At 51.0% G+C, this 27,912-nt stretch overlaps 1 protein-coding gene across 3 annotated transcripts; it reads left to right on the forward strand.

Moving 5' to 3' along the window:
- Positions 1-79: 79 nt before the first annotated feature.
- On the forward strand, positions 80-27,912 carry CAD (carbamoyl-phosphate synthetase 2, aspartate transcarbamylase, and dihydroorotase). 3 transcript variants are annotated; one of them, XM_025355094.1, is made up of 44 exons: positions 204-447; positions 691-830; positions 4,330-4,459; positions 5,288-5,430; positions 5,613-5,754; positions 5,948-6,119; positions 6,644-6,829; positions 6,989-7,101; positions 7,409-7,554; positions 7,809-7,940; positions 8,076-8,309; positions 8,754-8,975; positions 9,180-9,368; positions 9,628-9,752; positions 9,935-10,065; positions 15,103-15,215; positions 15,611-15,855; positions 16,078-16,324; positions 16,653-16,751; positions 16,924-17,148; positions 17,238-17,420; positions 17,620-17,838; positions 18,105-18,272; positions 18,835-19,017; positions 19,126-19,230; positions 19,880-20,119; positions 20,338-20,419; positions 20,925-21,091; positions 21,267-21,431; positions 21,589-21,720; positions 22,284-22,485; positions 22,894-23,084; positions 23,183-23,323; positions 23,549-23,650; positions 24,364-24,460; positions 25,018-25,062; positions 25,165-25,334; positions 25,429-25,503; positions 26,014-26,226; positions 26,418-26,543; positions 26,746-26,901; positions 26,998-27,099; positions 27,324-27,418; positions 27,536-27,912. In XM_025355094.1, the coding sequence occupies exons 1-44, from the start codon at positions 366-368 to the stop codon at positions 27,636-27,638; spliced, it is 6,678 nt and encodes a 2,225-aa protein (XP_025210879.1). In that variant the 5' UTR covers positions 204-365; the 3' UTR covers positions 27,639-27,912. The 3 variants fall into 3 exon arrangements, with proteins under 3 accessions (XP_025210877.1, XP_025210879.1, XP_025210880.1); XM_025355092.1 differs by having other exon boundaries at positions 80-447; positions 26,746-27,099; positions 27,536-27,907; XM_025355095.1 differs by lacking the exon at positions 9,180-9,368.

Raw genomic sequence — 27,912 nt, forward strand, 5'->3', positions numbered from 1 at the left:
GGCGCCCTGCCTTTACGTGTTTCTTGCTTGGGGTGGGAGGGACTGCTTTAGGGCAGCCGGTTTTTTCAGGTTCCCCCTGGTTTTGCAGTGCGGAGACCACGAGGGCTCACTCCCGGTGGCTTCGCCGACCCCGCCCCTTACGTGCCCGGCGCCGCCCCTCACGCCGCTTGTGTCCGCGCCGCCGCAGTCTCTGCCGCCGCCAAGCGCGCCGGAGGCTCCTGAGCTGCCGCGCCCGGCTTCTCTCCAGCGCCGCGCGCCGTTAGCCACGTGGACCGACTCCGGCGCGCCGTCCTCACGTGGTTCCAGTGGAGTTTGCAGTCCTTCCCGCTTCTCCGTACTCGCCCCCGCCTCTGAGCTCCCTTCCCATGGCGGCCCTAGTGTTGGAAGACGGGTCGGTCCTGCGGGGCCAGCCCTTTGGGGCCGCCGTGTCGACTGCCGGGGAAGTGGGTAAGCAAGCCCGGTTAGGCTGCAGACCTTATCCCACGCTCTGATGCGCCTCTCCTCCCAACCTTCCCCGTCCAGACCCCGCCATTTTCCCGCCAGCACACCCCCTCCCCCGATTCGGTGCCCATGGGCCCCAGCGCCATAAACCCCTCGCGACCAAGGCAGCCTCCACTGGGGTGTGCTCGTCGCGCGGGGAGTGTTCCGAAGGGTGCCCTGCCGGAGCCCAGCCCTGCCTCTTTCTTGCAGTGTTTCAAACCGGCATGGTCGGCTACCCTGAGGCCCTCACTGACCCCTCCTACAAGGCACAGATCTTAGTGCTCACGTATCCTCTGATCGGCAACTATGGCATCCCCCCAGATGAAATGGATGAGTTCGGTCTCTGCAAGGTAGCCACACCCAGTGCTTTCTCTACATTCCTTTCAAATCAGTAATTGTTAACTATTAGTGAAGTAGGAGATGTTGACACCCCGCTGGGCATCGTGCAGAAAACATACCCACTGAAGTAATAAGTCAAGGACTGAGACTACTACTAATTGTAGTTAGGCAGGGGTTGTTAAGTACCTTGGGAGGCACACAGTGTTGGAGGCCTCAGAGGGAAAAGCTATCGTCTTTGTTAAGGGCATCAAGGCTCTAGGCATAGTTGAAAGCATTCTGTATGTAGTGAAGGCGTGGATCAAGGAATGTAAAAGAGGTGTAAGGGAAACAGCCTTGTCCAATTTGTTAGGAATGCAGAAGTCATGAGAAAAAAGCCTGCAGGTAAGTTAGATACAGTAGGCATGGAGGGACTTGAAGCCAAAGCAGAGTCAGCTTAATTTGGTAAAGGATCCATTGAAGGTTTTTTTTTAGCAGCAGAGTCAGGCGGGAGCAGTGCTTTTTAGGACTACATAAATCAGTGGAAAGAGACTGGAAATTAGGGTCACATTCTTCGCAGTGACATTAAGTGCCAGTTTACCTACAAAACCAGTGATATCATTTTCTAGACCTACTGACATGGCCTTGCCTGATTTTCTGCTTTTCAGTTGTGTTCTTACCTCTAGGTGAGAAAACTGGGTTTCTTCCTACATTGAGATTTCCCCTATTCCTTCACCTCTGAAATTGGAAACTAAGTTGCCCTCTGACAGTTCAAGCATTAAAAAAACCCAACATATAGTAATTAAGGTAATAGAGGAAGTCAATCTGGCCTAGAGTAGTAGTTCTCAAAATTTGTTTGGCCTCGTTGCAGGTGTCTAAGCCTTTAATTCTTAATTTGCCTTCCCAGCCACCCTGACACTGGGGAAAGAGAGCTCCGGATAGAGGACATACATATTATTCTTCCTGGAAGGGAATTTATAGGTTCATCACAAACCTATAAATACACTGCATTCTAGTTGATAGTGCAGTGTCTTGTGAATTTGGTTAACCTATGTCAGTCATCACCTTCGTCAACTCTAGGCACACTGACAAAATTTGAGTTTATAAAACTACAAAATTGAGGCCCTATTAGTACCAGGATGGGAAAGGCCTCTTGGAGCCACTCACACATATAAATGGATTACTCCACCTGGCCAGGGAGGGTTCTGCCAAACTATCCTTCAGATCCCTGGACAGTCTCAGAATGCAGGTTCCTTAAACTCTTCATCACCCAGCTGAATGCAGTTTAAATATGCTGATCCCTCCCACTTAAACTTTCTGATTAAACGCTTATCTATTGAGTTTATTGAGTAACATGTTTTTGTTTTTTTGGGTGGGGGGGCGGACAAGGTCTCACTTTGTCACCCAGGCTGGAGTGCAGCGGCATAATCATGGCTCACTGCAGCCTCTGTCGCCTGAGCTCAAGCAGTCCTCCCACCTCAACCTCCCAAGTAGCTGGGACTACAGGCACCTGGCACCATGCCTGGCTACTTTTTTTTGTATTTTTTGTAGAGACAGGGTTTTGTCACATTGCCCAGGCTGGTATATTATCTTTTTTTATTTAATTTTTTAAATTTGTATTTTGTTTTGAGATAGAGTTTTGCTCTTATTGCCCAGATTGGAGTGCAATGGTGCAATCTCGGCTCACTGCAACCTCCGTCTCCCGGGTTCAAGCTATTCTCCTGCCTCAACCTCCTGAGTAGCTGGGATTACAGGCGTGGGACACCACGCCCAGCTAATTTTGTATTTTTATTAGAGACAGGGTTTCTCCATGTTGATCAGGCTGGTCTTGAACTCCCGACCTCAGGTGATCCGCCCACCTTGGCCTCCTGAAGTGCTGGGATTACAGGCGTGAGCCACCGCGCCCCGCCTTTTTTTAAAAATAATCCCAAATGGGCCGGGCGCGGTGGCTCACGCCTGTAATCCCAGCACTTTGGGAGGCCGAGGCGGGTGGATCACGAGGTCAGGAGATCGAGACCATCCTGGCTAACATGGTGAAACCCCGTCTCTACTAAAAATACAAAAAACTAGCCGGGCGTGGTGGCGGGCGCCTGTAGTCCCAGCTACTCGGAGGCTGAGGCGGGAGAATGGCGTGAACCCGGGAGGCGGAGCTTGCAGTGAGCCGAGATCGCGCCACTGCACTCCAGCCTGGGCGACACAGCGAGACTCCGTCTCAAAAAAAAAAAAAAAAAAAAAAAAATAATAATAATAATCCCAAATGAAGTTTGGGGGGCATGCTTAGTATTGTGCCCTGAACCTTTGTTTTTCATTTGGTAATGTATTTTGTACCTCCCTATCTTATTCAGTTTTTAATCACACTATATAATTAATATTTATATGGGTGTTACCTTGTTTTCTGGCTCCCTACATCAGAAATAAACATCATGAAGACAGGAACCTCATCTTTTTTTGTTCATTGCTCTTTTCTCAGCATCTTCTGCAATGCCTGCACCTTAATAAATGTCTGACTGACACCATGTGCCTTGCTCTTGAGTTCTGTTTCGTGACAAAGACACATACATATTCATAATACCATGTAAATAGCAAGAGAGGAAATAAAATATTAAGAGAGCTCTAAGATGGAGGCATAAGCTGTATTGGGTGAGTGGGAGGGGCTTCACAGAGAAGGGATTTGTGATTTCAGTTTTAGATAAAGGAAGAAAGAGGTGGGGCGTGTAGCTCATGACTTGTAATCCCAGCACTTTGGGAGGCTGCGGTGGGAGGATCACTTGAGCCCAGGAATTTGAGAGCAACCTGGCACCATGGTGAGATCCTGTCACTACAAAAAATTCAAAAAATTAGCCAGGTGCGATGATCCACACCTGTTTTCCCAGCTACTCGGGAGTCTGAGGTGGGAGAATCACTTGAGCCCAGGAGATTGAGGCTGCAGTGAACTGTGTGTTTGCACCACTGCACTCTGCACTCCAGCCTGGGTAACAGCAAGACCCTGTCTCAAAAAGGAAAAAAGGAATGGCTAGGTGTGGTGGCTCACTCCTGTAATCCCAGCACTTTGGGAGGCGGAGGCGGGCAGATCACAAGATCAGGAGATCTGAGACCGTCCTGGCTGACATGGTGAAACCCTCGTCTCTATTAAAAATACAAAAAATTAGCCGGGCATGGTGGCAGCCTACTCGGGAGGCTGAAACAGGAGAATTGCTTGAATCTGGGCGGCAGAGGTTGCAGTGAACTGAGATCTCACCACTGCACTCCAGCCTGGGCGACAAGTGAGACTCCATCTCAAAAATAAATAAATAAATAAATAGAAAGTAAAGTGTCATTTTCAGTGACCAACTGGGTACCCTGGGCCTGTGGGTTGTGTTTCATATAGAAGAGAGCATTGTTGGTAAATGGAAATATCTATGCAAAAGCACCAAAAGCTTGGTATATTGAAGGCCATTCAGTGTGGCTGAATATAGGGTCTGTGGCCACACAATGGGGAAAATGCTGTAAAAAAATAACTTGGCCTGAGGCTTCTCACAATCTTTCCATCTACAGTGGTTTGAATCCTCGGGCATCCACGTAGCAGGACTGGTGGTGGGAGAGTGCTGTCCTACTCCCAGCCACTGGAGTGCCACCTGCACCCTGCATGAGTGGCTGCAGCAGCATGGCATCCCTGGTTTGCAAGGTATGGTGGCAAGCATGGGCATATCTGGACAGAGCACAGCATGCCTGGATGGAAAGAATCAAGTTTCTGTAGTCTGCTGGGACCTGACTAAGACTGTGATAGTTGGAAGATTTAGATTGGAGTTGGGCTGGGGGAAAGAATTGAACTGTCACTCAGAAGGAAAATTTCCAACACAGAAAGGAACTCCCAGCTTCCATAATCATCAGGTCAGGGCTAATCTTATTTCATCACCACCACTGGATTATTTTGAAGCAAATCTCAGACATCATATCATTTCATCTACAAATAGTTCAACATCTATGCAAAAGGAATCTTTAAAAAACATGACCATAATAACATCATACACTAAAAAAATTAATAATTCCCCAATACAAGTGTCCAGACAATGTTTAAAATTTCCACTAATTTTTTTTTTTCTGTTTATTTGAATCTTGCTGTAAACAGGATTCATGCGTTGCATTTGGTTGATAAGTCTCTTAATCTGTGGACCTTGTAAGCTATTTGAAAACAGGTCTTTTTCCTGTATCTAGTATCCCATAGTCTGCACTTACTTGGTTACATTCCTGTAGTGTTACTTAGCGTATTCTTTTTTTCCCTTGATTTTATTTTCTATAAATGGATATATTTAGAGTTGTCCAATTCCGATGTGATATTTTCGGCAGGAATGCTTCATGGTAGTATACTTCTGTCACTATAGCCCAGGATTTTGATGCACATAGAACAGCTGTGTGTGACTAGGGCTCTGGAATGGAAGTGCTTCTGGAAGTCTGACCTCACAGATGACTGAGTTGGGGGAGTGTGATCCCTAAGACTGTGCTATTTTGACAGGAGTAGACACTCGGGAGCTGACCAAGAAGTTGCGGGAACAAGGGTCTCTGCTGGGGAAGCTGGTCCAGAATGGAACAGAACCTTCATCCCTGCCATTCTTGGACCCCAATGCCCGCCCCCTGGTACCAGAGGTCTCCATTAAGGTACAGAGGTAGAGTGGGAGTGTGTTGCAAACTCTAGCACAGTAGTTATATTCTGCCCACAACTGGGGGGTAAACACAGGAGAGAATCAAAGGAGGCTTTGAAGGTAAGAGTTGGTGCAGACATATCTTACACCCACTGAGCACAGCTGCTAACTGTTGCCCTTTATTCCTTTATTTCTCAGACTCCACGGGTATTCAATACAGGGGGTGCCCCTCGGATCCTTGCTTTGGACTGTGGCCTCAAGTATAATCAGATCCGATGCCTCTGCCGGCGTGGGGCTGAGGTCACTGTGGTACCCTGGGACCATGCACTAGACAGCCAAGGTGAGTAGCTGGGGCCTGTTCAGGGCCTCAGACAAACAGCTTGGGTGGAAGATCTATCCCTTGGTCCAATGAGTATGAGTTGCAGTGAAGAAGGTAGACATTGGGACTTACACTCTCATGGGTTGAGGGGCCACAGGTGTGCCTCCTGTAACTGAAATACTGATTTTGATGTCATCTTTTCTGCCCACTCCAGAGTATGAGGGTCTCTTCTTAAGTAATGGGCCTGGTGACCCTGCCTCCTATCCCAGTGTCGTATCCACGCTGAGCCGTGTTTTATCTGAGCCTAATCCTCGACCTGTCTTTGGGATCTGCCTGGGACACCAACTATTGGCCTTAGCCATTGGGGCCAAGACTTACAAGATGAGGTGGGACTTGTGGGGAGCAGAAGGGGCCCATACTTGTGGCATGAGGGGTGGGGTGTCTCAGGAATGAGAAGAGAGTTGGCGTTTATTCTTGTTGAAATAGGAGCGGGAGGTTGCAGGTGAGGTGGCTCATGCCTGTAGTCCCAGCACTTTGGGAGGCCAAGGTGGGCGGATCACCTGAGGTCAGGAGTTCAAGACCAGCCTAGCCAACATGGTGAAACCCTGTCTCTACTGAAAATACAAAAATTGGCCGGGCATGGTGGCATGCACCTGTAATTCCAGCTACTCTGGAGGCTGAGGCAGGAGAATCGCTTGAACCTGGGAGGTGGAGGTTGCAGTGAGCCGAGATTGTGCCATTGCCCTCCGGCCTGGGCAACAGAGAGAGACTCCGTCTCAAAAAAACAAACAAAAAAAAACAGAAACAGGAGCGGGGCTACTGAGAACAGGAGATCAGTGAGAGCTGGGATAGGTTCAGTAGTGAAGAGAGGGTGAGTGAGGCCTGTGACTCAGCATGCTTCTACCTCCAGATATGGGAACCGAGGCCATAACCAGCCCTGCTTGTTGGTGGGTTCTGGGCGCTGCTTTCTGACATCCCAGAACCATGGGTTTGCTGTGGAGACAGACTCTCTGCCAGCAGACTGGGCTCCTCTCTTCACCAACGCCAATGATGGTTCCAATGAAGGCATTGTACACAACAGCTTGCCCTTCTTCAGGTGAGCCTAGTTGACTAGTTCTTTGCAACTTTGAAGCCCTGTGGTGCTTGATGATGGAAAAGTAAAGCACGGCAGTCCTCTTTCCCACTACCCACCTCCGAGGTTGCCAGTGTCATGCCAGGGAGCATGATGGCTTTCATGATGCAATCTCTTTAACAGTGTCCAGTTTCACCCAGAGCACCAAGCTGGCCCTTCAGATATGGAATTGCTTTTCGATATCTTTCTGGAAACTGTGAAAGAGGCTACAGCTGGGAATCCTGGGGGCCAGACAGGTAAGATCCTGAGTAGAACTGGGTTGTGGACCTAAGAACAGGGTTGGCTCCAGGATGGGCATAAGGTGGACATACCCTGGGCAACTCCTAGATGTCTGGGAGGTTAAGGGGATTGGGGGTGGGTGGCAGCCAACCCAAGATACCGTTTAAGCTTCTGTTGAAAGGAACTCCAGGGTCCTGGATTCTGGTCCTCCCTCTGCTACTCATTAGATGCGTAATTTGCTCTGGACTCTTCTGAAAGTGAGGGAGCTAATCCAGTTGACCGCTTGGGTCCAGCTCAGCTCTATGACCTTCGTTGCTTCCACAGTTAGAGAGCGGCTGACTGAGCGCCTCTGTCCCCCTGGGATTCCCACTCCCAGCTCTGGGCTTCCACCACCACGAAAGGTTCTCATCCTGGGCTCAGGGGGCCTCTCCATTGGCCAAGCTGGAGAGTTTGACTACTCGGGCTCTCAGGTGAGGCATCCCCCTCCCCACCCTTCTGGGTGTGTGACCCTCAAGAATGGAAACAGTCTTAAGGAGAAGGGCTGAGGTTGTAGGGAGGAAATGAATCAGATTTGGGGAATGTACAGAGAGATGTGGTAAGAAATAGAAGTCAATTATTAGGGGCCAAGAGTACAGGGAGGGAAAGAAGAGGAGAATGCTGCCCTAAGGCTGTTTGCATTCTTGCTTCTTCAGCAGAGGCTGAGATGCCATTCTTGTCCTTTTAGGCAATTAAGGCCCTGAAGGAGGAAAACATCCAGACATTGCTGATCAACCCCAATATTGCCACAGTGCAGACCTCCCAGGGGCTGGCCGACAAGGTCTATTTTCTTCCTATAACACCTCACTATGTAACCCAGGTATGACTGGGGCAAGGCTGGAATGAAAAGAGAACTGGGCAGGGGGCCCAGTGGTCACGCTGCATTATTAAACTTCTTTGATTGCCTCTCTACCCACAAGGTTCTGATGCCTGTAACTCCCCTCTCTGTCCTCAGGTGATACGTAATGAACGCCCTGATGGTGTGTTACTGACTTTTGGGGGCCAGACTGCTCTGAACTGTGGTGTAGAGCTGACCAAGGCCGGGGTGCTGGCTCGGTATGGGGTCCGGGTCCTGGGCACACCAGTAGAGACCATTGAGCTGACTGAGGATCGACGGGCCTTTGCTGCCAGAATGGCAGAGATCGGAGAGCATGTGGCCCCCAGCGAGGCAGCAAATTCTCTTGAACAGGTTGGAGGGGTGTTTGGGTAAAGGAAGAATGGTGGTGTTTTCTTTGGTAGTGTTATTTACTTTTTTTTTGAGACAGAGTTTCACTCTTGTTGCCCAGGCTGGAGTACAGTGGTGCGATCTCGGCTCACTGCAACCTCTGCCTCCCAGATTCAAGCGACTCTTCTGCTTCAGCCTCCTGAGTAGCTGGGGTTACAGGCATGCACCACTGTGCCTGGCTAATTTTGTATTTTTAGTAGAGATGGGGTTTCTCCATGTTGGTCAGGCTGGTCTCGAACTCCTGACCTCAGGTGACCCACCCCCCTCGGCCTCCCAAAGTGCTGGGATTATAGGCGTGAGCCGCTGTGCCTGGCTGTGTTATTTTCTTCATATCGTTTTTTCTGTGGGTCAGGCACACCTTGGGCAGCGGGGAATAACCTGTTTGTTCATCTCTTCCACTCCTTGCAGGCCCAGGCAGCTGCTGAACGGCTGGGGTACCCTGTGCTGGTGCGTTCAGCCTTTGCCCTGGGTGGCCTGGGCTCTGGCTTTGCCTCTAACAGGGAGGAGCTCTCTGGTCTCGTGGCCTCAGCTTTTGCCCATACCAGCCAAGTGCTAGTAGACAAGTCTTTGAAGGGATGGAAGGAGATTGAGTACGAGGTGGTGAGAGATGCCTATGGAAACTGTGTCACGGTGAGTAAATGGGGGAAGGGTGGGAGTCATGTCAGGCAGGATGAGCTTTTGGAAGAGCAGAGGCCTGGGCTAAGGTCTTTGAGAGTTCTATGTCCCTCAGACCCAGGTTAGGTGCAGCCCCAGAGGTAACAGGACCCTGGAGTGCAGCTTTCTGCCTCTCCTGACTCTGCTTGGCAGTGACCTCCATGGCACCCTCCTTCACAGGTGTGTAACATGGAGAACTTGGACCCATTGGGCATCCACACCGGTGAGTCCATAGTGGTGGCCCCTAGCCAGACACTGAATGACAGGGAGTACCAGCTCCTGAGGCAGACGGCTATCAAGGTGACCCAGCACCTGGGAATTGTTGGGGAGTGCAATGTGCAGTATGCCTTGAACCCTGAGTCTGAGCAGGTAAGCTTTAGGCTCTGGAGCTGATAGTGTGGTTGTTACCCCCTCTGCTTGCATAATTTTTGGCACTTGAAGTTGAGGTCTTTTGGCCTTACAGTCCTGGAGTAGAAGCTGGAATCTCCTTTACTGGGGTTGGGCCTTAGGGAGGGTGCTTTTGCTAGCCATCCCGCTGGAGAGGGCTTATTTTCTCTCCTTTCTGAGACCTCTGCTAGACAGGGGCTTCTAGGCCGGTGACTTTTTTCTTTATTCTCCTTCTTTGCAGTATTACATCATTGAAGTGAATGCCAGGCTCTCTCGCAGCTCTGCCCTGGCCAGTAAGGCCACAGGTTATCCACTGGCTTATGTGGCAGCCAAGCTAGCATTGGGCATCCCTTTGCCTGAGCTCAGGTACGAGGATGAGGGAGAAATCACAGTGGGGAAGTGGGTCGGGGGCTGAAGAAAATATTGATGGCACAGGAAAGATGAAAAGGACATTGGCCTATATTTGTGGGAATGGAGAGAGCTATCTGGAAGCTCACCCTTTACACTTCCTTCACTGTCCTTCTGGCATCCCACCTGCTGGACCCCAGGAACTCTGTGACAGGGGGCACAGCAGCCTTTGAACCCAGCCTGGATTATTGTGTGGTGAAGATTCCTCGATGGGACCTTAGCAAGTTCCTGCGAGTCAGCACAAAGATCGGGAGCTGCATGAAGAGCGTTGGTGAGACTCATTCCCCGGGCACCCCCATGGGGCCCCCCATGACCAGTAATCTCAAATGTCCGAGTTCCCTGGCGTGGTCTTTTAGCCCCTATAGGAGCAGGTGCTTGAGACATTTCAAACTAAGATTATAGTCCTCGTCAGGAGTTGGGGAGGCATCTGGAAATCTGTGTTGGAATACAGAATCTCCGGGATAGGTGCAAGCCACCAGACTACCTCATCTCATTTTTACAGTATCTCCTCCTCTGGCACTTTCTGCTTTGGCCACTAAATGACTTTTTTTTAATTATGATGTTTACATCAGAGCAGGGCATCATAGACCTTTTTGGTAACAAGGAAATTTATTAGTGAATGATGAATGGCTGTAGCAGTACCCAGCAGTGGCAGAGCATGTTGGAATTGAGTTAGTATGTTTCTTTGTGGTATCCCTTTAGTTGCCTAAGACCATACTCTAACACATTTCAACCAAAACAAAAATATACATGTACCAGACAGAGTGCCACCAGCCTGATAGATAAGAGCATTTTGTGGTGCTCCAGCTTTCCATTTAGAGCAGTAGTGGCCTTTAAACAAGTCTAAGCTCAGATATTATTTCAGAATTTTTAGAAATTCTGCAAGACTGCCAATTTGTTCCTTCTGGAGATGAATCTCTGTTATATGAAAATTAGAATAAACATGGGAATGAAGCCATAATTAAATTGTGGCAAAAAGAAGTGGATTGAAAATAGGCCAATGAAAGATTGGTTCCTAGATGAGACATTTAATTGTTTTGTATCTATTCAAGTATTCTTGGAATGTGGTCTTTGATAACTTTTTGAAACTTTTATTATACAAGTAAGTAAGAAACATGAATCATGGAAAACAAGAAAAGATAGTTTAACCAAAGAACAATAGTCACCTGTAATCTTGCCTTACAGAGATTGATTAATTCGGCCATGTGTCTATGACTGCATACATTTCTTTTTTTTTTTTGAGACTGAGTCTGGCTCTGTCGCCCAGGCTGGAGTGCGGTGGCCGGATCTCAGCTCACTGCAAGCTCCGCCTCCCGGGTTCACGCCATTCTCCTGCCTCAGCCTCCTGAGTAGCTGGGACCACAGGCGCCCGCCACTTCGCCCGGCTAGTTTTTTTTTGTATTTTTTAGTAGAGATGGGGTTTCACCGTGTTAGCCAGGATGGTCTCAATCTCCTGACCTCGTGATCCGCCCGTCTCGGCCTCCCAAAGTGCTGGGATTACAGGCTTGAGCCACCGCGCCCGGCCGACTGCATACATTTCTAGGCATATGTGTATGCATGTGTTAGGTTTCTCTTTTTTAACAAATCTCAAAAGGTCTTATAACCACAGTTACAAAGAAATCGAACAAAATAAGTCACAATCTGCTTTCTTAACACTGCTGTTAGCATCGTAGTGTTCTTAAAACTTTTTTAAAGAAACGTAAATGTTAGAATTGTAAATAGAAAAATACAGTTGGTAAGAAATACTTAAGCCCCTAGAGTAAATGGTCAGAGGAGATGAACAAAACTTTACAGAAGAAGAAATCAATAAGCAAACCTGGAGAAAAGACGGTTCCTGTCATTAGTAAAAAGAAATCTAGTTAAATGAGATACTGTTATGCCCACTTCTTAGAAGGTTGATTAAACTTCGTATGATAAAGCACAGACTTCTGTAAAGTTATTTGTACTTATCAAAGGCTGTAAAATTTGTGTTACCTATTGCCTCTACATTTCTAGAAATGTATCCTAAGGAGATTATCCAAAACAGAAAACATCATACCCAGTCCAGGCATGGTAGCTATAATTAATCCCAGCACTTTGGAAAGCTCAGGTGGGAGGATCGCTTGAGCCCACGAGTTCAAGGTTGCAGTGAGCCGTAACTGTACCACTGCACTCCAGCCTGGGCGACAGGGTCTTTTTTGTTTGTTTTTGTTTTTGTTTGAAACGGAGTTTCGCTCTTGTTGCCCAGGCTGGAGTGCAATGGTGTGATCTCAGCTCACCACAACCTCCGCCTCCCGGGTTCAAGCGATTCTCCTGTCTTAGCCTCCCGAGTCACTGGGATTACAAGCATGTGCCACTATGCATGGCTAATTTTGTATTTTTAATGGAGACAGGGTTTCTGCCTGTTGGTCAGGCTGGTCTTGAATGCCCATGCTCAGGTTGATCTGCCTACCTCGGCCTCCCAGAGTGCTGGGATTATAGGCATGAGCCACTGTGCCTGGCCGAGACCCTGTCTCTTTTATCTTTTTTTTTTTTTTTTTGAGACGAAATCTTGCTCTGTCACCCAGGCTGGAGTGCAGTGGCACGATCTCAGCTCACTGCAAGCTCCGCCTCCTGGGTTCACGCCATTCTCCTGCCTCAGCGTCCTGAGTAGCTGGGACTACAGGCGTCCATCACCATGCCTGGCTAATTTTTTGTATTTTTAGTAGAGACAGGATTTCACCATGTTAGCCAGGATGGTCTCGGTCTCCTGACATCATAATCCGCCCGCCTCGGCCTCCCAAAGTGCTGGAATTACAGGCGTGAGCCACTGTGCCTGGCTTTTTTTTTTTCTCTTTTTATTAGACGGAGTCTTCCTCTGTCGCCAGGCAGGAGTGCAATGGCGCGATCTCGGCTCACTGCAACCTCCGCCTCCTGGGTTAAAATGATTCTCCTGCCTCAGCCTCCTGAGTAGCTAGGACTACAGGAACTCACCACCATGCCCAGCTAATTTTTGTATTTTTAGTAGAGATGGGGTTTCACCACATTGATGGTTTTGATCTCTTGATCTCGTGATCTGCCTGCCTTGGCCTCTCAAAGTGCTGGGATTACAGGCATGTGCCACCATGCCTAGCCAACCCTGTCTGTTTAAAAAATAAAGAATACATCACAGCCTAACTTATAATTATGAAAACTTTTTTTTTAAATACAGAGTTTTATTCTGTCAGGGTGGAGTGCACTGGTGTGATTGTAGCTCACTGCTGCTTGCATCTCCTAGGCTTAAGTAATCTCCCACCCCATCCTCATGAGGAGTGAGACTACAGGTGTATACCACCACACCCTGCTAATTTTTTTTTTTTTTAATTATTTTTTGTAGAGAGGGAGGTTTCACTATGTTGTGCAAGCTGGTCTCAATCTGCCTCAAGTGATCCTTCTGCCTCAGCCTCCCAAAGTGTTGGATTACAGGTGTGAGCCACCAGGACTGCCTAATTGTAAACACTTAAAAGCTAAATGGGCCAAGTGCAGTGCCTCACACCTGTAATCCCAGCACTTTGGGAGGCTGAGGTGGGCATATCCTGAGGTCAGGAGTTTGAGACCAGCCTGGCCAATATGGTGAAACCCCATCTCTAAAAAATATACAAAACTTAGCCAGGCATGGTGGCACGCACCTGTAGTCCCAGCTACTCAGGAGGCTGAGGCAGGAGAATCGCTTGAACCTGGGAGGCAGAGGTTGCAGTGAGCTGAGATTGCACCACAGACTCCAGCCTGGGTGACACAGTGAGACTACGTCTCAGGAAAAAAAAAAAAAATGCTAAATGTCCTTCAGTTAGCAGTTAAATTATGGCAAATCATATAAGAATTAAGTTGGTGTTGGCCAGGCACAGTGGTGCACGCCTATAATCCCAGCACTTTGGGAGGCGGAGATGGGTGGATCACCTGAGGTTGGGAGTTCGAGACCAGCCTGGCCAACATGGTGAAACCCTGTCTGTACTAAAAATACAAAAATTAGCCGGGCATGGTGGTGGATGCCTGTAATCCCAGTTATTTGGGAGGTTGAGGCAGGAGAATCACTTGAACCCAGGAGGCGTTACACTGAGCTGAGATCACCATTGCACTCCAGCCTGGGTGACAAGAGCGAAACTCCATCTCATAAAAGAATTAAGTTGGTGTTTATGAGGCCACGTGGCAATGTGGGAAAATGTATGATGAAAAAACACAGGATGGAAATTATATGTATGCTGTGATCATATGTAAAACATACCTATGAAGGGCCCGGCACGGTGGCTCACGCCTATAATCCCAGCATTTTGGGAGGCCGAAGCGGGTGGGTCACGAGGTCAGGAGTTCGAGACCAGTTTGTCCAACATGGTGAAATCCCGTCTCTACTAAAAATACAAAAATTAGCCGGGCGTGGTGACATGCACCTGTAATCCCAGCTACTCAGGAGGCTGAGGCAGGAGAATTGCTTGAACCCGGGAGGCAGAGGTTGCAGTGAGTTGAGACTGCGCCATTGCATTCCAGCCTGTGCAACAAGAGTGAAACTCCATCTTACAAAAAAAAAAAACCTACGAAGAAAAGTCCAGAAAGAGAAACTCTAAAATGATGGTTGTAAATGTGATTTACTTTGCGTGGATGAGTAGTAGGACTCATCTTCCTATTATCTACACTTTTTAAAAAAGTTTTAAAGAATTCCAGATGGTGTTATCATTATGTGAATAAATCAAGCCCAATAACTGGACAGCCATCAGTGGTTTGGGCCACTGTGATAAACTTCCAGTATCCAGTATATGGGGTATATTCCAGTATCCCCATGCCCGTTTTAGGCATATTGATTCTATATTCATTAATAAGCATAAAACCTGAGCTTATCCATGAAAATGGCAGGGAAAAGAGCTATAAGTTAAGATTTCTTTTTTTGTGTGTTTTATTTTGTTTTGTTTTGTTTGAGAGGGAGTCTCACTTTGTTCCCCAGGCTGGAGTGCAGTGGTGCGATCTCTGTTCACTGCAAACTCTGCCTCCTAGGTTCACACCATTCTCTTGCCGCAGCCTCCCGAGTAGCTGGGACTACAGGTGCCCGCCACCATGCCCGGCTAATTTCTTTGTGTTTTTAGTAGATATGGGGTTTCACCATGTTAGCCAGGATGGTCTCAACCTCCTGACCTTGTGGTCCGCCTGCCTTGGCCTCCCAAAGTGCTGGGATTAATCGTGAAACACCATGAATCCCACCATCATGTCATTTGCCTTGGGAATCTCCCAGAGTCTTGACTATAAACCGTAGGCATTATGGGCAGTGCCCTCCTTCCACCCTTTCCACCTCCACACCTTCAGTCCTTCCATTCTGTTCTTCCAGGTGAAGTCATGGGCATTGGGCGTTCATTTGAGGAGGCCTTCCAGAAGGCCCTGCGCATGGTGGATGAGAACTGTGTGGGCTTTGATCACACAGTGAAACCAGTCAGCGATGTGGTAAGTTGCTCCCCTCCCCTGGTAACACCCCTAAAATAGACCCTGCTTCTCATTGCCCCCAGACCATGAGCTTGTTACCAGTAACACTAGCAGCAGTTATCATTGGACATTTGCTTTGTTTTCACTTTGCTGAGAATTTTGAGATGTCTCATTATCACGCAAGGATGTATTACTAGATTTGTTTTTACAGATGAGGAAACTGAGACTTAGGTTCTAGAAATTACTCAAAGCCACATAGCCAGTGAGAGGTAGACCCAGGATTGGTATCCAGGTTTTTGCAATTATACAGCCTGTGCTCTGGTGTACAGTTTCCCCTGAGACAATGGCAGCTACGCATGCTCAGGCTTTTAGATGGGCTGGCGGTAGCTTCCCTCTGTCTACCCCCTTTCTATCAGGAGTTGGAGACTCCAACAGATAAGCGGATTTTTGTGGTGGCAGCTGCTCTGTGGTCTGGTTATTCGGTGGACCGCCTGTATGAGCTCACACGCATCGACCGCTGGTTCCTGCACCGAATGAAGCGTATCATCACACATGCCCAGCTGCTAGAACAACACCGTGGACAGCCTTTGCCCCCAGACCTGCTGCAACAGGCCAAGTGTCTTGGCTTCTCAGACAAGCAGATTGCCCTTGCAGTTCTGAGGTCAGAGGTGGCAATGAGAGCTTCCGGCTGAGAAATGTGGGGCAGAACCTTTGTATCAGTGAGGGACCCTTGGGAAGGAGGAAGGAGAGTGTGGGGAGCTTTAGAGGCTTCTGACCTTGGTTCCAAGGACATTTTCTTTCATCCCTGCCCTGGGGTCTCAACCGTCTATCAGTCTGTACCCTACTCCCTGGGCCTGTGTTTCAGACCCTTCTTCTATTTTAGCACAGAGCTGGCTGTTCGCAAGCTGCGTCAGGAACTGGGGATCTGTCCGGCAGTGAAACAGATTGACACAGTTGCAGCTGAATGGCCAGCCCAGACAAATTACCTGTACCTAACATACTGGGGCACCACCCACGACCTCACCTTTCGAACACCTCATGTCTTAGTCCTTGGCTCTGGCGTCTACCGTATTGGCTCCAGTGTTGAATTTGACTGGTGTGCTGTAGGCTGCATCCAGCAGCTCCGAAAGGTCAGAGAGTTCATTTTCATTCCAGTTTCTTTGCTGTTTTGTTTATCTCTAGCAATTGCTTGGCACTGATCCTGGCATTTCCTATTAATTGCCATCACTTACTTTGGTCATAGAGCTTTGGGGCGGGGGTCCTTTTAGGCCATCTCTCATGCCCCACATGGTGCATGAATCTCTTCCCCAACACTTTGTACCTCCTTCCCTCCCAAGGCAGGGGTCCTATACAGCTCTTTCAGAGGAAGCTGTGCTGGCACTCTCTGAAGTAGGGGCTTTGGCTTAGTTTCTCCATGATTTTCCTGACGGCTAAGTACCCTTCCCCTCCCTCTTGCAGATGGGGTATAAGACCATCATGGTGAACTATAACCCAGAGACAGTCAGCACCGACTATGACATGTGTGATCGACTCTACTTTGATGAGATCTCTTTTGAGGTGAGGGGGAATGGGGGCTTCCTGGTAGCTTGGGTGGCCAGGGTCGAGTCGAACAGCTGGCTGACCTAAGATTCTTTTAAACTTGGTGGGGGCTGAGGGAAGCAGTGAGCAGGAAGGCTCAGATTCCTGCCCTCTTTTGCTGCCACTGCTTGTTTCTTCCCCTGCACTGTAGGTGGTGATGGACATTTATGAGCTCGAGAACCCTGAAGGTGTGATCCTATCCATGGGTGGACAGCTGCCCAACAACATGGCCATGGCGTTGCATCGGCAGCAGTGCCGGGTGCTGGGCACCTCCCCTGAAGCCATCGACTCGGCTGAGAACCGTTTCAAGTTTTCCCGGCTCCTTGACACCATTGGTATCAGCCAGCCTCAGTGGAGGGAGCTCAGTGACCTCGAGGTGGGCTGGGACCTGGTGGGATACCTGGAGGCTGGATGATTCTTGGGGGTGAGTGTGAACAACCCAGCTAAGCTCCCTGCCTCCTGTAGTCTGCTCGCCAGTTCTGCCAGACCGTGGGGTACCCCTGTGTGGTGCGCCCCTCCTATGTGCTGAGTGGTGCTGCTATGAATGTGGCCTACACGGATGGGGACCTGGAGCGCTTTCTGAGCAGCGCAGCAGCCGTCTCCAAAGAGCATCCCGTGGTCATCTCCAAGTTCATCCAGGAGGCTAAGGTGGGAGGCTGCAGACAGCGAAGTCTCTGAGGGCATGCTGCCAGCCCTGGAGGAGACTTCCTTCTCTGGTCCAGCAGAATCATAGGCACCAGAGCTGGGAACAGTGGGCTCTGTGGGGCTCGGTAAAGGAAGAGACAATCCTAGAGTAAGTGGGAGAAGAAAGTGGCCGTACATCACACTGTCTGTGTCCCCCCACTAGGAGATTGACGTGGATGCTGTGGCCTCTGATGGTGTGGTGGCAGCCATCGCCATCTCTGAGCATGTGGAGAATGCAGGTGTGCATTCAGGTGATGCCACGCTGGTGACCCCCCCACAAGATATCACTGCCAAAACCCTGGAGCGGATCAAAGCCATTGTGCATGCTGTGGGCCAGGAGCTACAGGTCACAGGACCCTTCAATCTGCAGCTCATTGCCAAGGTAATAAGGCTAAAGGAAAGAATTAAAGGGCCACAGTGCCATGAAACCCTGTACTGTCTCCTACCTTCATCTAAGTAGGCAGGGAAGCTTGAGGGAAGGGGCTTTAGCTGGAGCTAATGGTGTTGGGGCTTATGACAGTTAGTCACCCTGAACCCTGCTCAGTCTGATTCCCCCAGAGACTGGTGACTGAGAGGAAGAGTCTAGGCCTATAGATAGTGTCAGCAAGGCCATCCTGCAGAAGGCCTGACCAGTCTTCTCTGCCCCAGGATGACCAGCTGAAAGTTATTGAATGCAACGTACGGGTTTCTCGCTCATTCCCCTTCGTTTCCAAGACACTGGGCGTGGACCTAGTAGCGTTGGCCACGCGGGTCATCATGGGGGAAGAAGTGGAACCTGTGGGGCTGATGACTGGTTCTGGAGTCGTGGGAGTAAAGGTAAGGAATATTGAAACCCTTGGGGTTAGCAGAAGAATAGCGGGAGAGAGGTCACTCACCACACAGAGCTGTCAATCAGCATGTAAACCAGGCACCGACTGCAAGGCGTTGCCGGATCATGGGGGTAATGAGGTGGTCATTGTCCCTTAGGAGCTTACTTTATGGTAATAGGAGGGAAGAGAAGTTGCATCCCCAAAAAAACTTTGGTATAGAACAGGCTGTGATAAAACTACATATTCGACCTATAAACAGAATGCTGCAGGAGTTCAGAGACAGGAGGTGCTGCTTCCAAAACAGGTGATCTGGGAAGACTTGAGAGAAGGGGTGCTATTTGAATTGAGTTTTGAAGGATGGTTAAGGTTTTTTATTTGCAAGGGCACATCCTAAGCAGAACCTGAGGGACAACCCCAAGTATGTTTGGAAAGCAGTAGGGCACACAGAGAGGGCAAGCTGACCCTGCCATTCAGATGAGCTCAAGAACAGGGGACCGCGTCCGTCTCTGCTGGTGAGGGAGGAGGTCCCCTCACACCTTGGCCCTCTCTCTTCCCTCCTGCTCCTTTAGGTGCCTCAGTTCTCCTTCTCCCGCTTGGCGGGTGCTGATGTGGTGTTGGGTGTGGAAATGACCAGTACTGGCGAGGTAGCCGGCTTTGGGGAGAGCCGCTGCGAGGCATACCTCAAAGCCATGCTAAGCACTGGCTTTAAGATCCCCAAGAAGAATATCCTGCTGACCATTGGCAGCTATAAGGTACCAGAATCCACGTGGACTTCCCGAGGGCCGTAGCTCCCCGAGCCAGGGCTGACCTTGAAATGGAAGACAGGAAGAAAACAATTTCATCCTTCTGTTTGGTTTCAGAACAAAAGTGAGCTACTCCCAACTGTGCGACTACTGGAGAGCCTGGGCTACAGCCTCTATGCCAGTCTCGGCACAGCTGACTTCTACACTGAGCATGGAGTCAAGGTACAGGAACTCTGGCAACCTACCCCACTGTTGCCCTTCCCCAAGGGGGTGAAAATACTGCACCAAAGAATTATCTGGGCTGAGCATGGTGGCATATGCCTGTAGTCCCAGATACTCAGGAGGTTAAGGCAGGAGACTTTCTTGAGCCCAGGAGGTAGAGGCTGCAGTGAGCTGTGAGTGTGCAGTGAATGCACCATTGCACTCTGGCCTGGGAAACAGTGAGATGCTGTCTCAAAAAAAAAAAAAAAAAAAAAAAAAGGATTATCTCCTATTCCCCTGCTTTTATTATTACCATTATACTAATAAGCTATATTCCATGTAGAAAGCAGAATACACAGGAAGCAAAGAGAAAAGTCTCTTATAGTCTCTCTACCACTATTCTGATATTTTTCCTTCCAGAATTTTCTGTGTACATATGTGTGAGCTCATATTGCACCTAGTCCTTGGTAACCTATTTACTTAGTGTAGATATCTTTCCTGTTAAGAAATATACTTTGCCAATATCAAATAGTGGCAGCCCTCGGTCCCCACCCTATGGGTCCTCAGTCTCCTCATCATGGGCTCCTCGGCCAGCTCCTCTCCCTTAAGGTTAGCTTTCCTGACCCCTGCCAGGCTCAGCTTGGCCTTGACCTTGACTCCTGGTTGGCAGGTAACAGCTGTGGACTGGCACTTTGAGGAGGCCGTGGATGGTGAGTGCCCACCACAGCGGAGCATCCTGGAGCAGCTAGCTGAGAAAAACTTTGAGCTGGTGATTAACCTGTCCATGCGTGGAGCTGGGGGCCGGCGTCTGTCTTCCTTTGTCACCAAGGGCTACCGCACCCGGCGCTTGGCCGCTGACTTCTCCGTGCCCCTAATCATCGATATCAAGTGCACCAAACTCTTCGTGGAGGTAACTGAGACCCACGTGCTGGGAGGGAGAGACTGCCGGTGTTGATGGAGGAGTGAGTATGGAACAGTCATGCTAGTAATAAAGCTTCGTGGCTACAGAGGGAGAGACGATGGGTATAGAGAGTACAGAGCCTGGTTTATGGGAAAACCCACATCTCTCCCTGCAACTCCCAGAATCACCCTTCCCTTAAATCAAAGCTGACTGCTTTCCACTTGCAGGCCCTAGGCCAGATCGGGCCAGCCCCTCCTTTGAAGGTGCACGTTGACTGTATGACCTCCCAAAAGCTTGTGCGACTGCCGGGTAAGTCTTTGGGGAGAACTTGGCTTTTGGACACTGGCAGCCGCTGGCATAGAGGCCCTCAGTGTGGTGAAGGATGGCTAGGGGGTCCACACTCTGTCCTGGACTGCACAGACTGTGAAGACCCCAGAGTCTTTCTCAGTCTTTCATTCCTTGATCCACAGTGGCCTGTCTGAGGATCCTTTTTGTTTGTTTGTTTGTTTGTTTGAGAGGGAGTGGTGTGCGATATCAACTCACTGCAACTTCTGCCCCCCAGGTTCAAGCGATTCTCCTGCCTCAGCCTCCCAAGTAGATTACAGGCGCGTGCTACCATGCCAGGCTAATTTTTGTATTTTTGGTAGAGACGGGGTTTCACCATGTTGGTCAGGTTGGTCTCGAACTCCTGACCTCAGGTGATCCACCTGCCGCGGCTTCCCAAAGTGCTAGGATTATAGGCGTGAGCCACCACATCCAGCTTATCCTTCCTATTTCTGAATCTTCCTGTAATCTTGCTTCCATTTTATCCTAGGATTGATTGATGTCCATGTGCACCTGCGGGAACCAGGTGGGACACATAAGGAGGACTTTGCCTCAGGCACAGCTGCTGCCCTGGCTGGGGGTATCACCATGGTGTGTGCCATGCCTAATACCCGGCCCCCCATCATTGACGCCCCTGCTCTGGCCCTGGCCCAGAAGGTGAGCCAGTGCACCTCTCTTCCTGGTATTGGAGACCCACATGCCCCCACCAGCCACCCTTGCTTCCCTGAGCCCTTTTCCTTCTGCCCCTCCCCATGGGCCCAGGCCACTGGTGCCAGACTAGCCTGTGTGGGCATGGGTGCCAGTGAGCCTTACCTCTGTGTATCCTCTCCAGCTGGCAGAGGCTAGCGCCCGCTGCGACTTTGCCTTATTCCTTGGGGCCTCGTCTGAAAATGCAGGAATGTTGGGCACCGTGGCCGGGTCTGCAGCTGGGCTGAAGCTTTACCTCAATGAGACCTTCTCTGAGCTGCGGCTGGACAGCGTGGTCCAGTGGATGGAGGTAGGGAGTGTGCATGTGGCAGGAGGCCACCACCCAGTGTCTCCTGGCTTGTGGGCCCCTAGCAGTGAGGATTCAGGGTATCTCCTGGGGGTTCTGGGCTCTGATGAGCACAGTAAAAAGTTCTGCACACTTCCTCATCAGTTCTTTCTGCTCCCAGCATTTCGAGACATGGCCCTCTCACCTCCCCATTGTGGCTCACGCAGAGCAGCAAACTCTGGCTGCTGTCCTCATGGTGGCTCAGCTCACTCAGCGCTCAGTGCACATATGTCACGTGGCACGGAAGGAGGAGGTAAGAGTATACCAGAGTTCCTGCTGTCTCTGTTGCTTTCCTAGTAACACCAAAGGTCAGGGTAGTCCTTGGGGGCAGGAGACAGCTGGAGGAGAGTCTCGAGCCAGTGGGAGGAGGGTCTCGAGCCAGCGCCCTTGCAGGTCTACATCATCATTTTTTTTTTTTTTTTTTTTTTTTTTTGAGACGGAGTCTCGCTCTGTCGCCCAGGCTGGAGTGCAGTGGCCGGATCTCGGCTCACTGCAAGCTCCGCCTCCCGGGTTCACGCCATTCTCCTGCCTCAGCCTCCCGAGTAGCCGGAACTACAGGCGCCCGCCACCGCGCCCGGCTAGTTTTTTGTATTTTTTTAGTAGAGACGGGGTTTCACCATGTTAGCCAGGATGGTCTCGATCTCCTGACCTCGTGATCCGCCCGTCTCGGCCTCCCAAAGTGCAGGGATTACAGGCTTGAGCCACCGCGCCCGGCCTACATCATCATTTTTTAAGCAGGGATGTTGGCCAATGGGACTTTGTGTAGGGCAGGGCATATGGATGGTGCCTCTTCTGAATCTTCCCATTGTTCCTCAGATCCTGCTAATTAAAGCTGCAAAGGCACGGGGCTTGCCGGTGACCTGCGAGGTGGCTCCCCACCACCTGTTCCTAAGCCATGATGACCTGGAGCGCCTGGGGCCTGGGAAGGGGGAGGTCCGGCCTGAGCTTGGCTCCCGCCAGGATGTGGAAGCCCTGTGGGAGAACATGGCTGTCATTGACTGCTTTGCCTCAGACCATGGTGAGAGAATCCAGCATGTACCTCCTCTGCCCAGTGGGGCTTGTGGAACAGCCCTAGCAAGAAAATGGGAACCAGGCCAGGCCTGAGGACTCTATAAGGACAGGGTCTTGATCTATATGAGACGCTAGCCTCTAGGGTGCCTGGTCTGTGATAGGTGCCTGATAAATACTTGTTGAAATAATCAATGAGCCAGTGAGTAAAACTGCAAATGAAAGAATACGTGGGTAAAAGTGTGGGTTCCAGAAGATGGCAGCAGTCCTGTTGCCCTCATTTCCAGTTCCCAGAAAAAATGAGCACTGGGAGTGGTAGTGAGCGTAAGGAGGTTGTTGAAGTGCAGTCCTGGGGTGTGGGTAACTTCCTAGATGTGGAGGTGATTGGTCCTGAGGGTAATGGCTTTCTTTCTCCCAGCTCCCCATACCTTGGAGGAGAAGTGTGGGTCCAGGCCCCCACCTGGGTTCCCAGGGTTAGAGACCATGCTGCCACTACTGCTGACAGCTGTAAGCGAGGGCCAGCTCAGCCTGGACGACCTACTGCAGCGATTGCACCACAATCCTCGGCGCATCTTTCACCTGCCGCCACAGGAGGACACCTATGTGGAGGTGTGGGGATGAGGCCCAGAGCAGGAGGGGAGCTCTCCAGCCCTAGAATCTGGTCTCTGGGGAGCCTTTCCCTAGCATAACCCATGTCCTCTGGGCAGGTGGATCTGGAGCATGAGTGGACAATCCCCAGCCACATGCCCTTCTCCAAGGCCCACTGGACACCTTTCGAAGGGCAGAAGGTGAAGGGCACCATCCGCCGTGTGGTCCTACGAGGGGAGGTTGCCTATATCGACGGGCAGGTACGCAAGTAGCCCCTGCCTGATCTCAGTAGTGCCCTCTTCCACAGCACATTCATCTCTTCCCTACCCAGCACATCTACACTGTCCCACTATGTGCACCACTGCCCTGGACCAGGGGTTGGGGGCACAGCTCCCTCAAGGCGCTTTTTGTCCTTGCTGACATCTACCCCTTTAGGACCTGAGTTCTCTCTGCTCCCTCCTGAGTGCCCTGCCTTCTGCCTGCAGGTTCTGGTGCCCCCGGGCTATGGACAGGATGTACGGAAGTGGCCACAGGGGGCTGTTCCTCAGCTCCCACCCTCAGCCCCTACCACCAGTGAGATGACCACGGTATCCACACTTCTGGGCTAGAGGGCTGGGAGGTGTTAGTCCCAGGGCAGGATAAACAACTTGAACATTTTTGTTGGTGGTTCAGGAACAGTTGGGGTTTTCTTAAGGGACTGAATTTGAAGTGGGGTTGGGTCAATTACTTTTTTTTTTTTATTTTTGAGACAGAGTCTTGCTCTGTCTCCCAGGCTGGAGTGCAGTGGCACGATCTCAGCTTGCTGCAACCTCCGCCTCTTGGGTTCAGGTGATTCTCCTGCCTCAGCCTCCTGAGTAGCTGGGACTATAGGTGTGTGCCACCACACCCGGCTAATTTTTTGTATTTTTAGTAGAGATGGGGTTTCACCGTTTTAGCCAGGATGGTCCAATCTCTTAACCCGGCTGGGCCAATTACTTTTTAAAAACGCTGGGCCTGGCCAGATGCAGTGGCTCATGCCTGTAATCTCAGCACTTTGGGAGGCCAAGGCAGCAGATCACCTGAGGTCAGGAGTTTAAGACCAGCCTAGCCAACATGGTGAAATCCCATCTCTACTAAAAATACAAAATTTAGCCAGGCGTGGTGGTGCACGTCTGTAATCGCAGCTACTTGGGAGGCTGAGGTAGGAGAATTGTTTGAACCCAGAAGGTCACGCCACTGCACTCCAGCCTGAGCGACAGAGCGAGACTCCATCTCAAAAGAAAAAGAAAAAAAAAACTCTGGGCCATTGTTATCCCTCCAGACACCTGAAAGGCCCCGCCGTGGCATCCCAGGGCTTCCTGATGGCCGCTTCCATCTGCCGCCCCGAATCCATCGAGCCTCCGACCCAGGTTTGCCAGGTAAGAGTGGGCTTCCTGTGACTCAGAGGCTGTGTAGGGACAGGATCCACTTCTTCCCAGCGCCTCACCTTTCTCTACTTACACGTCCTCCTTTCCATCCCTTTATCCTTGTCTGATCTGCTGTGCCATCCTTTGCCTAAACAAGTCTCCCAGTGTGAGTAGGCATCTCACAACTTCTCACATGCCCTTTTTTGTTGTGGGCAGCTGTGTTCCTCCGCCCAGGAGCTGGAATCCCACGGGGCAGCAGAGCGTGGGGTAAATCCAGGTTGTTGGTTGGTGTGAGTCTGGCCGTTCCTCTTGCCTAGGATGCCTTTGCCAACTGGGAGAGCCCCGGGAGGGCACCACTGCTCCCATACAACACAGCCCCATGGAAGCCACCTGTCTGTCCCCAGAGCTGCTGCAGTCCCCTGCCCTCCCCTAACCTGCTATATTACTGTGTTGTGAATTGGTTTAACACATACACTGTGATTCAGAGTTCCTGGGAATATGGCATTTCTTTCCAAACCTCAGCCATAAATATATATAAATATATATCTGTCCTCTTGTCCTGTTTGCAGCTGAGGAGCCGAAGGAGAAGTCCTCTCGGAAGGTGGCTGAGCCAGGTGAGACTCCACCCTGACACACACTCACCTCGGGGACCTCTGATCTGGCCTTGGTAGGAGGAACCCTCTGACCAGCCTCTTCTGCCCCATCCCTCACTGCAGAGCTGATGGGAACCCCTGATGGCACCTGCTACCCTCCACCACCAGTACCTAGACAGGCATCTCCCCAGAACCTGGGGACCCCTGGCCTGCTGCACCCCCAGACCTCACCCCTGCTGCACTCATTAGTGGGCCAACATATCCTGTCCGTCCAGCAGTTCACCAAGGATCAGGTGCCTGGGGCAGGGAGGATGGGACCACCCAGAGCTTTGAGGATTTGGAAAACTGGGGCTAGGACCTTTCTAGCTAACTTGGGCTCTTTCTTAGATGTCTCACCTGTTCAATGTGGCACACACACTGCGTATGATGGTGCAGAAGGAGCGGAGCCTCGACATCCTGAAGGTCAGGATCAGGGCCGGGGGTAGGGTCCAAGCCATTGCCTGCCCTTGGGCAGCATCAGGGCAGGGCTGCACAGTGGTCAGAGTGGGTCTTACCTCTGCCATCCTGTTCCCTTATGTTAGTCCATCCCTCTGCTGCTGTAGATCTTCCCCCCACGTTTTCCCTCCCCAAAGCAGGATTTAGCTGGCTTGGGAGGCCCTGAGCATGAGACCATCACCCCACTAGTGGGGTCTTCTGGTCTGGGCTGCTGCAATCACAGGAGAGAGCTAGGGTATGTCCTCCTTCCCCGGCTCATTCAAACACTTAATGATGTGGTTTTCTGGAGGCAGAGCCTTTAGCTCAGAGTGACACCAGTGTTGGAAACGTCAAGGCTCTGACAGGTCACAGGGAAGGTTTAGGTGCAGAAGGGTCCTCACAGCATCCCTCAAATATCACTTGGGGTGGTGGTGCCCACCTGTGGTTCCCCCAGGGTGGACACACATACGTACACCTTCCACCTTGCTCTCTCCCCAGGGGAAGGTCATGGCCTCCATGTTCTATGAAGTGAGCACACGGACCAGCAGCTCCTTTGCAGCAGCCATGGCCCGGCTGGGAGGTGCTGTGCTCAGCTTCTCGGAAGCCACATCGTCTGTCCAGAAGGGCGAATCCCTGGCTGACTCCGTGCAGACCATGAGCTGCTATGCTGATGTCGTCGTGCTCCGGCACCCCCAGCCTGGAGCAGTGGAGGTGAGGCCAGCCTGGGTACTGAGATGGGGTTAAGAAGGCTGGACCCAGGGACTTGAGAACCCTTCTACCCACATTTTCTGTGACTGCAAGTCTCAGGTTGGGCCAGATGAGTGAGGGGACCCCGGAAGAGTGGGACTGACAGTTGGGGGGCCTCTGAGCTGCAAAAGACAGGATTTTCCCCTTTTTTCCAGCTGGCCGCCAAGCACTGCCGGAGGCCAGTGATCAATGCTGGGGATGGGGTCGGAGAGCACCCCACCCAGGCCCTGCTGGACATCTTCACCATCCGTGAGGAGCTGGGAACTGTCAATGGCATGACGGTGAGGGTGGTGGCAGGGGTTGGGGCCCTGCCAGGGGACGATCTAGAGAGGGAGGTAGGAAGTGGTTACCCTGGTCCAGGACAGCTGCATCAAGGAGGCCTTCATTCTGCTCCAGGGACTTTTAAAAGCTTGGAAATGATGTAGCGGGGGGCGGGGGGGAACCCAGTCTGGGATCCCTGTGGTGACTGGGTTCCTCCCCTAGATCACAATGGTGGGTGACCTGAAGCACGGACGCACAGTACATTCCCTGGCCTGCCTGCTCACCCAGTATCGTGTCAGCCTGCGCTACGTGGCACCTCCCAGCCTGCGCATGCCACCCACTGTGCGGGCCTTTGTGGCCTCCCGCGGCACCAAGCAGGTGAGACCCTCACAGCCCAGCCTGGAGGCCATGGAGACGTGGGTTGGGCAGTCAGAGCCCAGTGCTGCATCCACCATGGCTCTCCTCACCCTCCAGGAGGAATTCGAGAGCATTGAGGAGGCACTGCCTGACACTGATGTGCTTTACATGACTCGAATCCAGAAGGAACGATTTGGCTCTACCCAGGAGTATGAAGCTGTGAGTGCTGGGCTTGAGGAAGAAGCTAGGGCTGCTGCCATAGGGCATCAGATATGAGGACAGAAAGGCTGGGCTGAGGGCTGGGTCAGAGCTATTAAACCTCATGTCCGTTAGTTGCCATAGCTGCATGTGGGTGTGGAGGGGGCCACAGTGGAGTCCAGACTTGTGTCCTCTGTAGCCACTCCTACCCCAAGGCACTAACGGGGACCCCATCTGCCTTGCAGTGCTTTGGCCAGTTCATCCTCACTCCCCACATCATGACCCGGGCCAAGAAGAAGATGGTGGTGATGCACCCGATGCCCCGTGTCAACGAGATAAGGTGGTGCAGCGTCAGAGTTGGAGACTGCCTCGGGTCTGGTGGAGGGGAGGAGACTTAGTCCTGGACAAGCCATCCATGGCCTGCATGATAACTTCCTTTTTTTTTTTTTTTTTGCAGCGTGGAAGTGGACTCGGACCCCCGCGCAGCCTACTTCCGCCAGGCTGAGAATGGCATGTACATCCGCATGGCTCTGTTAGCCACCGTGCTGGGCCGTTTCTAGGGCCTGGCTTCCTCAGCCTCTTCTCTTTAGGCCCAGCTGCTGGGCAAGGAATTCCAGTGCCCCCTACGGGGGCAGCACACTTAGATATTCTTGGACATCCAGATAGCTCACATGTGCTGACCACACTTCAGGCTCTGGATTGGAGCTCTCTGGCATGGGGGTGGGGCCTCAGATGCTGGGGCCCAGTCTGCCCTATCTTCATTCCTGCACCTTAAACCTGTACAGTCATTTTTCTACTGACTTAATAAACAGCTGAGCTGCCGCTTGATGCTGA

The sequence above is a fragment of the Theropithecus gelada genome, chromosome 13, assembly GCF_003255815.1.
Source record: "Theropithecus gelada isolate Dixy chromosome 13, Tgel_1.0, whole genome shotgun sequence".
Classification (NCBI taxonomy): Eukaryota; Metazoa; Chordata; class Mammalia; order Primates; family Cercopithecidae; genus Theropithecus; species Theropithecus gelada.

What these genes read in the sequence shown, in the direction of transcription:
- CAD (XM_025355092.1), top strand. Translation starts at nt 366, where the DNA reads ATGGCGGCCCTAGTGTTGGAAGACGGGTCGGTCCTGCGGGGCCAGCCC. An exon ending in CTGGAGTCGTGGGAGTAAAG is followed by an intron (nt 18,273 to 18,834) that starts GTAAGGAATATT and finishes CTGCTCCTTTAG; the next exon opens with GTGCCTCAGTTCTCCTTCTC. An exon ending in TGACCATTGGCAGCTATAAG is followed by an intron (nt 19,018 to 19,125) that starts GTACCAGAATCC and finishes GTTTGGTTTCAG; the next exon opens with AACAAAAGTGAGCTACTCCC.